This window comes from Spodoptera frugiperda, chromosome 25 (assembly GCF_023101765.2).
Source record: "Spodoptera frugiperda isolate SF20-4 chromosome 25, AGI-APGP_CSIRO_Sfru_2.0, whole genome shotgun sequence".
NCBI classification, from domain to species: Eukaryota; Metazoa; Arthropoda; class Insecta; order Lepidoptera; family Noctuidae; genus Spodoptera; species Spodoptera frugiperda.
This window is the reverse complement of record NC_064236.1, coordinates 19,971,163-19,984,794: the sequence shown is the minus strand read 5'-3', so window position 1 is coordinate 19,984,794 and position 13,632 is coordinate 19,971,163. Positions and strand designations below refer to the sequence as shown.

Here is a 13,632-nt window from a genome sequence, read left to right as displayed (position 1 = left end):
TTTCGTGGTCGCCATTTACAACTTTGATTTGATTTACTAGTTTAATTTTGAAAATGAAATATTAATTTGTAGAATTAGCTGCTACTTATTTGTATACGTGTTACAGTTGCACTAAGTTTACTGACTATCTGATAATGATTGGTCACTAGTGGATTTGTACGCGGTCACTAGTAGCATCTTAAACGCATTACCGAATAAAAGCTATCTAATTACGCTTCATAAATTGTACAAATTCAGGTCGGTATCATTACAACTTCAAATTGGTTATTTACCACATATTTAGTGGCTTGTCACAGTATTGAAATATTGGAAACCAAGTTTTTTGGCTAATACTAAAATATTTTACGATTTAGGTTGTTTAGCTGCTTCAGTGGAAATCATAGAGAACTGGGACTACTTGGCAAATTGTGTAACGACCTACCTAATGAGGCGCGAATGATGGATTCTTGGAAAAAATCGTAAACGAAACTTGAAGAAACTATCCATGTAACCTATTTTCTTTGACCTTCGGTGACTTTAGGTCAGCACTTTACAAAGTCGTTGGATGACTATCGAGGACATTTAATTTTAGGAGCCTACGTAGCTACATTTAGGTGTCTGTGTAGTCACGATGCCACAATAGTAAAAGTTTTTAATTTAAAACATTAATATTAAACTTCACGACACCTCTAATGTTTAAAAGCGATGAAACTTGTTATCGAATAGTTGCTATTGGTACAGATTATGCTTTGATCTATGGCGTGAACGTTCTCAGCTGTTTGCTGTAATTTTCATTTTTGGGACATTATTGTGATTGGTCTGGTTCCCAATATTAATAGGTATCTATTGATGGAAATATTAGTGGCACGTCTACTTTGCTAACTTGACTAAAACTTCAGTACTACTACAGAAGTCAGAAGTTGTGGTGATACTCACCCATCAGTGAGAGGTACTTCTTCCAGGATCTGCTTCGCGATCTCCAGCCGCTCCCGGTCATAGGAGGCAGCAGCCACGACTGCGATGATCGCCAGCAGGAGGCCGGCCACGGTACACGGGTTTATCATCCTTTCTGTAAAAGAAATGTGGTTCAATGTTGTGTGTCTCAGATGCTAAATCTTCTAAAGACCTTAAGTTTATAAGGAGAAAAGACAAAAATATTTTTATTGATTTCTGCACTCTGTCGATAAATCGCTTCAATTAAGACACAGCGATAAAAACCTAAAGACGAAAATTAAAGTCAGGTGTACTATACAAGTATATTATGAAAGTAAATGTTAATACCATAACAAATTAGGTACTAAGTAATCATGTGTCGCCGTAAAATAATGATGTCAGTTTACAAACAAGGAGGTGGCATTGAATATTACATGAAGAGTTGAAGCGACACAATGTTGTACCGAGTGTAATGTTAGTGTGATACAGTCCCCGACACGACGCACGACCAGTGTTCGTGGAGGATGGAGTCAATTTTCCATTTTCTTTATTAATTTGTTATTGTTTAAAGTTTACTATGAAGATAGTTGCAAATAACGGGTTACTCAGGTAATTTTTTGAGAAAAGTTCTACTAGTTTCAAGTCAAATCCGGACTCTTATTCTTGACTAATGTGCGATTTCATGACCGACGCGCATAATTTACTTTATGGTACTTAGTTTTAAGTGTAGGAGAGCCATGCTTCGGCACAATGGGCCGGCTCGATCGGAGGATATCACGGCCTTATAAAAACTGACGTGAAAGTCGCTGTGTTTCGTTGTGGGAGGCCAATCACCCTTTTTCTCCTTTCCAATCCCCGATTCACCAACAACCCTTAAAATATCTAACCCCTAAAAGTGTTCCGGCGCACGTGGCGTTTGATTACCATCAGTTGATCCGTCAGCTCGTTTGTCATCTTACAATATAAAAAAATCATGTGTTTTAATCATAACTAACTACTACTACTATATTTAAGAAGTAAATTGACGTAAGAATATGAAAAGAGAATTCGTATTGAAAGTTGAAGTAAACTAAATACCCCCACCACGAGAATACTGTTTATGGTTCGTGCCATAGATTATATATACACACGGCAGCCTGGAACGGGTTCAGTCGGTGATTGACGACGCGAACCCCAAACTATGAGAGCTGTGTGGAGTAGATAACTGCGTCCTATGTATTGCACGTCTGTGTGTGTGCTCATTATGCAGTTAAGTACAAGTTTAATAGCTTAGCCAGGGCTGAAGTTATAATGATAAGAACTCTCTCTCTATCCCTCTTGTAGGTTGTGACAGTTGAGCAAAGTATTATTGAATATCAATAATAGTACCGGTGACAGATTACATAATATGATCATAATTTATCAGAAGTAAAGTTAGTGTAATGTTTTATATTACGCCTTTGGAATATAAGGCGTAATATTAAGTATATTTTCGTAAAAATCTCTCATTATAATGTATTGTGAAAATATAATCAAATCTACATTGATTTGATTAATTATTATTTATTGTGAATCTGTGTGTGTTGTGAATCAAATTGTCGGTACCTTCAAATAATTGATTAGCATGAAAAAGCCAACACATCTAGTCCCGTGTATCGCGGAAAAGGACAACCATACACAGAACACAATCTCAGTACTATTGCTCAGAATTTACATATGTAACGTACCATCTTGCCTGAATTTGGGCAAAATCTACTTGAGACTAAGGCAGTATGAGTACATCCACTCCGGTTATGTTATTAACAATCCAGAGATCTTTGTACAATTTCAATAATATTTTTTTTATGGAGTAGGTGGCAAACAAGTCACTTGATGGTAAGCGATCCGCACCGCCCATGACCATCCGCAACATTAGAGGAGTCGTAAATGCGTTGCCGGCCTTTTAAAAAGGAGTACGCTTTTTGAAGCTCTGAAGGTCGAATCGGTTCGGAAATACTGTCGACAGCTCATTTCACAGTTTTTTTGTGTGAGGCAGAAAGTTTCATGAGAATACTAAATACTACCGTACCCAAATACTCCATATACATTAGCGATGGATTTGAAAAAAATAAGATCCTTCTGAGTAGGTAACTGATCGCTCAGCACAGCACCAATCATGTAATCCAAACAGTCTCTCAGATATTAAAAAAGTTTTTTATATTTTTATCACTCAGTCATGGCGGGATTATCTCTCATTAAAATTTTAAGCCGACGAAGTAAGCACCGCGTAATCTGAGCGCAGACTTTACAATGTCGCTGTACAGTACAATGTACTCGTCCAATATCATCTAGCGAGCGATAAAACTGGAGAGAATGGAGATTGCCTCCTGCAGTAATAGGCACATTTTGTTTAGTTCCACTTTTACTAGCGATACTAACGCGGCCATGGGTAACTGATAAACTTATCTTAATGTTTCGATTTTATAATAGTTTGAGCGAACTTTTTCCAAACCTATAGCTTGATTTAGAAAAAAATATTGAATTTAAAAGTACGTACGTTAATATAATTTAGTTCTATTATTGTTTTCATCAACATCGAGAGAAACCGCAACCTTCCTATTTGTATATAAGAACATAGACTACTGATGAGAACATTTGCGCTTCCAATTTAACCAGATGCGGTTGGATAGCAGCAATAAATCTTACACACACAACACGGCGGCGTCACCATTACTGTGGCGTCCTTCGCACCTTAATCCCCCAAGGCCAAGAATGTCACCCCTTAATCACCATTCCTGAATAACTAACGCGATTTAGCAGGAAACAACATCAAAACACTCCACAGGTCGCCAGCTTACCTCTACATGTCAGAAACAGGTCAGAGGGAATGAGACAGAAAATATAATTTTACACGTGAGCGCAAAAGATCGAGCATATATTACGACGGTGCCAGGTAATCCCGGTCTTGTGCAGAATACATAATACAGGTCTAACAAGGGAGCTTTAAAAGTAATTAAAATGCTTCTGAAGATTATCTTTTTGCACGAAATTGGTGTCTCTCTCTGGATTACAGAATGATCTAGTACAGCTGAGACCCTTTTCACTTTAATTTTTTAATGGGCTTTACGTATTTCAGGCGCCAAGAAATTTACGACTGTGAGGCTTTGTACAGGAGACATTCCTGCGTCGCGCTGGGAACATTTTATTTTTACGGTTATAAAATAATTATGAAAAATGTTGCCGACGCATGTGGCATGTGACTTATTTCATGCCGGTGTACGTACAAGTGACATTTTAGCAACATCATACGTTATGATTATCTGTTACTGTTGTGCTTGTTACCTCCACACTGAGCAGGTAATCAACATTCCATTGTCGTTAAAATACTTGACTTTCAATCCGACTCTTCTACTAAAAGGTTTCAGTTTTCAACAGACTTAATTGTCATGGTTGTAAGAAACAAATTTACTTTAGCGGGCTCTTGGCAGCAATCCCAGGGAATGAATCTGCACCGAAGCCACCCAATGAGTAATTAAAGAGTCTCATTAAGTATTTAAAGTAATTGCTGTACTAAGAAAAACAAACGGACTCAAAATTAAACGGTTTATTTCAAGAAACACTATACAATGTCTTATAGTAGTCTCCACACTCAGAAAAATAACAGCATATTTTTTTAAATGCTTGCTTTTCTACGTTGCAAACGGATTTTCATTTTGCAAAAACACAAAAAATGTGTAACTCAGTTTACACCCAGTTGCGTAGGCAAACTTGGTTCGTTACAAGTTGTATATTCGCAAAACTCAAAATAATACTACTCAATTTTACCGGCGCGGGAGTGTTGTGCCTTTAATAACTAGACACGCTACAGAATAATATATAAGTAGAAACTAATACACGTAAGTAAGGATTATCCCACCCAAAACATAAATGTGAAAGGCTGCCAAGTTCGATAATATTGGAATGCTTCGCCTATAAAAGAAGTGAGATCTAAATAAGTACCAAGTTCCATACACAGACCTCAGTTAAAAATGATATAACAAGTTGGCAAGTTTTCACACACTTTGTTATAAACCTACTAAACGCAATGAGTCAAGTATATAATTTTCTATTAAAACTTGCCAAGTTATATCATTTTTAACTGAGGTCTGTGTATGGAACTTGGTACTTATTTAGATCTCACTTCTTTTATACGCGAAGCATTCCAATATTATCGAACTTGGCAGCCTTTCACATTTATGTTTTGGGTGGGATTTCATTTATTTTTGTAAGGTTTATTTTCTTTTTTTCTTATTTTACTTTACTTTGACTAAATACAAACCTTCGTAATGAATTTTAGGTCGGTACGACCATTGGAAGATATAGATTATTTTTTTGTTTTAGTTCCTTAGGGGTATGAATTTACACCTTCATTATTTTTAAAACCGACTCACACTTGGCCATTTTCAGATTTTTTCCTTTACTTTGACCTAAAGACCTACCTCCATGCCAAATTTCAAGTCAATACGACCATTGGAAGTGGTCTAGGTTTTTGATGAGTGAGTGAGTGAGTCAGTCAGTGAGTGTATAGTAAAAATAGCGATTTTCTGACGTCAATATCTCAAGACCTACAATAGGTACATTAATGAAATTTTGTATTTTAGATAAGTAAGTAGATCTCGACAGATACTAGAAATTTCATATAAGTAGATAAAATAGATTTTGAGTTATAGGTGGGTCGAACTTGGCCCGAAATGGTTCGTGTAATATAACCCACGGCCGGTGTGTCGGTTTTTTTGCTCGAACTTGGCGGACACACTGCCGTGTGTCTAGATAACTTGTGATACTTAGCAATTTTGCCAAGTGATGTAGTCGTGAGGATGCCTATTGTGATATTAATGCTGACTTGTCAAAACACGTCACTTATCATTAGAAAGATTGTAATGGATAAAAACGCGTTGGCCCATTTTAATCACGGGGCTCCGGCGTTATAAGCCGCGACCGCAAAATAAACGCGCCGCGTCTACCGCCCGCCCGCCGGTATACTAACACAAAGTGCGACACTTTTGTTCAATTTCTTGAGTAATACATTAAAACCGACGACGGCTGACTCTCACACCATCTCACATTTGTACTTTTGTACGTAGTACGGGTAAATTTATTTTGTACGACAATATGGGTAGATTATTTCTCTGAATTTACTTTTTGATAAGTACAAGTAGATGTTGTACTTAAGAAAGAAGTAAACAAGTGTTCCAAAAATCTCGCAACTTTCAATATTAAGTATTTATGAAACTGTCCCAGACTCTCTCGACTACAATCTACTACAAAATAACTTGAACATTACAACCTAGGTACACATCGCATAAAATATTTCCAATCTTCTCAGTAGCTTCGATAGCTCAACCGCGGAACAAGTTTCAATGTAGTTTCCAAGAAAATATTGGACCCAGTAACTATGCGGATGTAACCACGATTTATTATAACGAACAAAATGTTATCAGCTGGCATTTTTTTCTAGCACGTAAAGTTAATTAGAAAAATGTTTCGTTTATCTTTAGTTTAAAAAGACATAACAATTTAACTAAATGCTACTAAAGTTATCTGGTCGATAAACCCGACAATTTTTACTTAATTTGATCCCGTTTGGCAATGGTTTATACAAACGATTGATTTCATACAAAATCGTACGTTTACTAAGCCGCAGCCATTAATTTAATACAATACCATCAAAATTTCCAATAAATTTGCGAACGAAAATCCACAAATCTGCCTGTGAAAGCAAAAGTTTATTTTTGAAAAGCAGATTCAAATGTATGTTAAACACAGCCACAAACAGACTGAAAAAACTTCGCACAAATCGAATATGGTTCGGAATTCGGCAGACATCACATTCGATATGCACAAACAGTCCCACCTAAGCTTATTCGACAGTCGGATAACTTCTCGCGCACTTCAACGCACGCCCTCGCAACTTTCTCAGAACATACTTTTACTTCAAACGGATTTATTTAATGTGGAGAATTACTTTCTTTCATCTCAATAACCTAGGGAGTTTACACATTTTTATACATTAGTGTTCTTTTTACATTATTTTCAAGTCCTATTTCTTGAAATGTACTATTAAGCCCTAATTTCTCTATATTTCAAAACACTTGATACGGAGATTTAAAGAGATATTTGTACCTACTGCAATCAAACGAGGGTATAATACCATTTCTACTTTCAAGTTACAGTGCGGTGTGAGAGGCGGTCCATCGTTAACGATTTATTGTGACGGTGTTAATAGCGCTTTTGAGCTACGACCGGAGTGGCGCGCACTGAGCGGTGACGAACTACAACTCTGTTGCCTTGCTACTTCATTATGCAATGCTTATACCAAATTAAATTAATTCCAGATCCCGATAAATATTCCGATTAATTGCTTTATTAAAAAGGCTTTGTTGTGAAATTGTTTTAATGAAAGTCTGTGATATTTTTATTATGTCAGTCAACTTTTGATTGATAAATTTATTTTTGGTAGCTTATTTTTTATGGTATAAGCCGGCAAACGACATCACATGATTATAAGCAATCGCCGCATCCCATGGACTCTCGAAACACTAGAGGCGTTACAAGTGCATTGCCGACCTTTTTGTTGTTGTTGGGGAATGGGGGGTATTTGGGCCTCCGGTAATCTCGCTCAAATAACGTAACACAATGCAAGCGTTGTTTCACGTTAGTTTTCTGTAAGGTCGTTGTATCACTCCGGTCGAGCCGGCCCAAAGGTGCCGCAGCATGGCTCACCCACACTTATAATAAATTAATTCTTATGACTATTGTAGGTACCGTAATAGGATTGTGTTTAATAACATACATCAATGGATAATGAACCTTTAATGAAACAATAATGAACTCTTACAAATATTAATATTTCTGTCGCATTGTCATGGATATTGGCTTTGTTTAATATTTAATTTCACTTAATTAGCAGAACGTAGGTAATTGAGCAGACAATAATAATTGCATAGGTACTCACAGTAGTATGTTTCAATATAGATTTTCAGCAATATAACTACTCGTATCATGTAATTTTTTATTGGGAATAGCATAATGCACACCCAATAACAAAGCTAAATTTTATTTCGGGTTAGAACTTTAATCAATGCATAATTTTTCCATACCGAGAATAGAAAATTCATTAACGTTGAGTTTATCCCGGGAATTCTTCAAAAATGTTCATTGTTTAGCTTTGTAACATTTGTCTATGGGTAACATCTATAGTATTAGTACAGTCTTCCATTATGCACCATATACGATTCTCTACCAGTCGCCTCTTTTTGACTGTTATAAGTTTGACGTGTCTGTCTGTCTGTCTGTCTGTCTGTGGCATCATAACTCTCGAACGGATGCAGTGATTTCAATTTAGTTTTTTTCGTATGAAAGGGGACTTATGTGCGAGTGTTCTTAGATATGTTTGATGAAAATCGGTTAAGCCGTTTTAAAGTTATGGGCGGTGAAAGTGGGGAGATTAGCCGAAGGTCTGCAAAGTATACTGGGATGGGGTCTCAACAGTAAACCGCACTGAAAGAAGATATTGAAAGATATTATTTTTTCGTATTAACAAATATAAAAAATTAAATAAAAAAAATAAAATAAAATAAAATATTTAATAACAAAAATATATTTTTTTTTATTTAACGTTTTATTATAAACGAAAAATCTTGCACCAATGTGATCTTTAGCTTACTTATAGAAACAAAAACTAGTAATTAATAAGTCAAAAAAATAAAATAAAAGCTAACGAGCTTGACCTTAGATGTAATCTTGGACCGCTCCGCTCCGTTATAGTTAAGTACTTAAACATCAATTTACTTTAATGTTAACACCAAGCATGTGATACTATGAGCGGTCCCCCAACGCGACGTATTTTTTTTAGAATTATTAGTACATTCTTAGGTACTTTAAGATTAAGTTTCTTTTATTATTTTTTACTTTTTAAAGGGAAATTAAGTTTTTGTGTCGGGGGTTTTTTAAATTTTTAATTTAATTTTTGACTTCTCTGCCTGCACTCTTGTTCACTCGCCTAAATACTTAATCTATCTATTCTTTTAGTATAAGTTGTAACAAAAATCAAAAGCTTCTGACCGAAAAATCAGTAGTTTCTATTTTTACCATTCGCCACAGAAAACGCTTACTTACGAATAAATGTCGAATTTAAATTTTCGAATAATTAACTTCAAGCTTCTGAACGTAAAAGGTAAAAACAAAGATCCATTTCGACTAATTGGATGGGCAGAAATGACGTAATTTTGTTTAGTCATCATATCCGGGCGGGTGGGTTGCCACAGTTCTGTTTCTTATTTATATTATTTAAATGTTTACCTTTATATGTCACCAGTGATCTTTCTTTTAGTTTTACCTCTGTTTTCGTGGGTTTTCCATTCCGCTCGTTTAACTCATATTCCATAAAAAAAAGGTAGCATCCACTTTAGTAATGCACGTTACGCTATAATACTTACATATCGTCGATAGTAGGAGGGTCAGATTTTTATTTTTACTGGCAACAGGCACTCAGTTAAAAGACAGTTACAGTATACAAAGTTCGAGAAACTGTTTTATAGTAAGATGCAAGTTCGTGGCATCGTTTCAGCTCAAGATTGCCCACAGTTAGGTAAAAGCGAGGCGTGCTCTTATTTTGTCGCACATCTCAGTTCTGTAACTGCAAAAATATGAAATAATATTACACTTGGACATCATTCCTTAGTTTTTATGTTCATTGCTGTTAATATAAACAACAAGAATAATTACAAACTGCGTAGACCAGAAAACCTCAACATTTCATTCCCATATTTATTTACGTTATAGAGTTTCTATGTGAAAAGGTTTGTTCCATGGCGTATTTACACTAAGCAAATGTTTGTACGCTTAATAACTACCCGTGGGTTGCTGCCTGACCGAGGTATGCGAGGCACAACTCCTGTGTGAGCTGCAGCCTGCAACCACATGCCTTCATTATAACGAAACTTTACATCGCTGAATTTAATATGTATAAAGAAGAATGTGTTTTGAAAATTAATTGTAGGTAATTGTAAAATTAATTTAAAGGCACGCTCTTAGTTTTTGCAATAACAATAAAGTTTAGTAAATATCTTGATTTAGTTCATAAGGTTGTCGACATGTGGGATGTAGATTCAGCAATCATTGTGCCGGTAGTCGTATCTGCCAATGGCCTTATAGCCAAAAGCTTCGACCAACACCTGAGTAAGCTAACGTTAGACGGTTGGATCAAGAGTCCCGTTACTGGTGGGTTACTGCTTTTTATATTTTTAAATGTGTTTTTTTGTAATTAAAATATTTAAAAATGTAATCAACAAGTAAAGTAAATAAATAAATGAGAATAAATGTTTTATTCCTTCTTGAATCATTGATATAAAAAAATAAACTACCCAAAGATAAAATAAACTTACTACGAAGTAACCAAACGGCCATTCAGTCAACTTGTTTAAATCTCGAGTCTAGTTCTCGTAAACATTGCGACTAAATCTCATAATGAAATACCTATAGTAGACCGGAGAGTGGAAGTTTTCAACTTTAGCCCGTCCTTCGGCGAGCATAATAAAGTAGTTGATTCCTTACTCTCTGCCGGTCGTACCAGATTGTAAGTCTACGTCTATCATAGAATCTTTAAGTTGCTGGAAATTTAAGAGTAGGATTTTACAAGTGCATAACATCATTACATATCTACCTAACGTTACGTGTCACACAATGTAACACTCTTGTTGTTATGCGTCTAAGGTAATAGGGGTGGAGCCTCAAAAACGTTTCTTAGTAGACTTCTTAGTAAACCAGATTAAGTACTACTTACGGATAAATTTTGTAAAAATCGAATAACCTCATACATTGTCTAACCCGGGAATGAAACTTTCTATTCGACTAACAAGGCAAACTGGTAAAAAATGGTGTAAATACGGAATGCATTGATGCTCATGTATATTATATTCCTATACACTAATTGCACTCTATGTATATGGTACTGATACAGCTGTGTCCATTTACCCAGTCATCGAGCACCATAACAGATATCACAGTACTCAACTAAACACGAGCAATTACTCAGTGATCAATAATAATCCGGAAGAGAACCACTTCATGATATTAGCTATGACAATTGAACAGAGCATTGAGGAGCAAACTGGTCACTTAGTGGAGCAAACATCATTCGTATTAACAGCACAACATGGCCGCTTGTAACGCCTAATGCTCCAATTCATACGATCACTAAGCAAATTCATTTAGCTAGTCTGTTTCCACGATTGAATCCCGATTTGAACATTTCCAACGGCACGATCATACGGACAGTGAATGAATAGCGATTGCCACTGCACCGGTTTGTTATAACATTTGTTTGAAAGGACAGGAGAGTGACATGTTTGCCGCGAAATGCAATTAGATAGTTGAGATGTTTCGCTATTGGTTGCTGGTTGCACTTCATGTGAGACGAAAACTCGTGCAGAAGAATAGATGGATTGTGTAAACGAAAATAGATTTGTATTTATTTGATTCACTGTGTTATTTACTGTGTATTTTTGCTACCTGCAAACATTGTAACAGACTTTTTTCAATTCCAACAAAATGAACATTTTATAAAATCGTAGCGTAAAAATGTTACTCTTTCGATTTTTAAAAACTAAAACTATAAAGGGTAAAAACGGTCGCACGACTACAAGTGTTAACACAGCACTCCCAAACACCGCTCGGAGTAACCTTCCGTTTGCTGACCTCCAAATTCCAAAAGATATAGTGTTATCGTCCCAATAGAAACTATCGTGGAGCAGTAATGGCTGGGTTTTGTATGCGATCATTGTTTGCCGTCAATATATTACTTATGTAACGACCTACCGATACTAGGGCTATGAATTAATGGCGCTTACAAACTGTTTAGATCGTATTTTGAAAAGGGATTTGCTTGCGCGCTTATTTTAGGGTTAAGTGTGCGTCAAACTGTAGGCGGAGGGGACAAAGTTGGTCCGCAGTCGATTTCAGGAGTGGGCAGCGTTTAGTGACACGACCCAGAACACTTTTATGAAAATAAGCTTTGAATATACTAACACACGGTCCGGTGTTCTTCTAGGTCACTTACTATGCTCGGAATACGTAATAGCGTGCGCCTCTACGACGGACATGGCAATTTTATGTAAAAAGATGATGATGGAAATTGATTCCCATGGCGTTGCTTACTTCATACTATATAAGTATAAATTGAAAACAAGCAAGCAATCTCATCAGTAAGGATATTACTAAATGGATTTCAATTTCATAGTAGAGTGGCTATTAATACAAAAGAGAATTGTTCTCGGTACACTGATGTAAAAGAATTTGAAAAACAGTCCACCAGTAACAAGCCTCTTACGTAAGTAGTCTGTTGAATAAAGAAAGTAGCTCATTAATAAATCACAGAAAGGATTGGGCCTCTTCGGAATAGAAAGGCTAACGGTCACTGGATGCGGTGCCAACTAATTAACTGGCTTGATTTAATAGAATTGGATAAGCGAGTGTATAGCGGACGTGGCACTGTAATCAAACCCTTATGTAATGTGGATTCTCCACCAATTTCGGGCTTCGGAGGGTAGTTCAAGGTCGTCTGTTTGTCGAGACTCCACTGCCGGGGGAACTTCGACGAATATTTTCCGCTGTACTTTTAATTAAAATGGCCACATTATTTAAATTAATGAGTATATTTCTCTAAAGAAAACTTCTTTTATTCATTAGCAATTAGGCGAGACGGTGCCTAAAATTAAAAAGACTAAATAACATTTTTGAAGTAAATCAAAAGTTGGGAAACAATGTGAGAGTTTGCTTATATTGAAGTATTTCACAACTCGCCTACGGAGAAATTGGAAAAAGAACAATGAGAGGAATGTTTGTAGTTACAAACCAATAGACGGGCTCTAATGAGAAAAAACTAATTTCTCGAAGGGAGTCGGAGTCGAAAGTTTCGAACAAAATTGTCGGGCGGGACAAAATCTAATCACAAAGGTGGAATTAAAAGTGTAATTATATAAAGGAGAGAGAACTAGCTCTAGTTAAGTTTGTACGGAGACTTAATTACGTTTTTGTGTTAAAGGTTAATTGAAAAACAGTTTGCGAGCTAAAAATCGCATTCAACTAAACGGCGCTGGCTACTGACTAGTAGTTATTTATTCGTCGGGAACCTTTTTAAGGATTAGCCTAGTGAAATAGCCCGGAGCGGTCGACAAGCGTATCTTATTTAAACTCCGTTCGATCAACAGCTCCGCATCCTCGCCAAGTTTTCCACTTATTTATAATTTTGTTTTCATAAATATATTGCTTGTAAACAAACTGTATCTAGGTGCTGCTCCTTGGGGAAACTTTATGGTAAAAATCATTCATTTCAGATTTCTGTTAAATAAATTTTGATTAGAAAAGTACGTATTTACATAAAGATTTATTTAAAAAAATGAAAATATTTGTGCTTTCTTTCTAGTACTTACATTATAAATCATTGGTAGATTTTTGTTGGGCTAATCAAATGACTACTTGTTTCCTTCGCATGTTTAATTCGCATTTTGTAATAAATCATTCAATAAATTATATTAATCCTTATACCAAAAAACTTTACATATTTGCAATATTTCATCTTTCCACATTTATTTATTTGCACGCATTTAATATGTTCAAATATTAAAAACAGATTACACATAAAATTGATGTTTATTTTGATTAATGGATGTCAAATATAATTTTTTCGATAACATAATATTGTATCACGAAGGATCTTATTAT

At 35.8% G+C, this 13,632-nt stretch overlaps 1 protein-coding gene across 4 annotated transcripts in view; it reads right to left on the bottom strand.

The window, feature by feature from the left end:
• The window catches only part of LOC118268421 (dipeptidase 1), a 161,924-nt gene that overhangs the window by 63,179 nt on the left and 85,113 nt on the right, over positions 1-13,632 (bottom strand). For all 4 annotated transcript variants that reach the window (XM_035582904.2, XM_035582928.2, XM_035582922.2 and 1 more), the window contains exon 3: positions 916-1,048. In XM_035582904.2, coding sequence (XP_035438797.1) covers positions 916-1,048 — 133 coding nt within the window. The remainder of the gene's footprint in view (positions 1-915; positions 1,049-13,632) is intronic.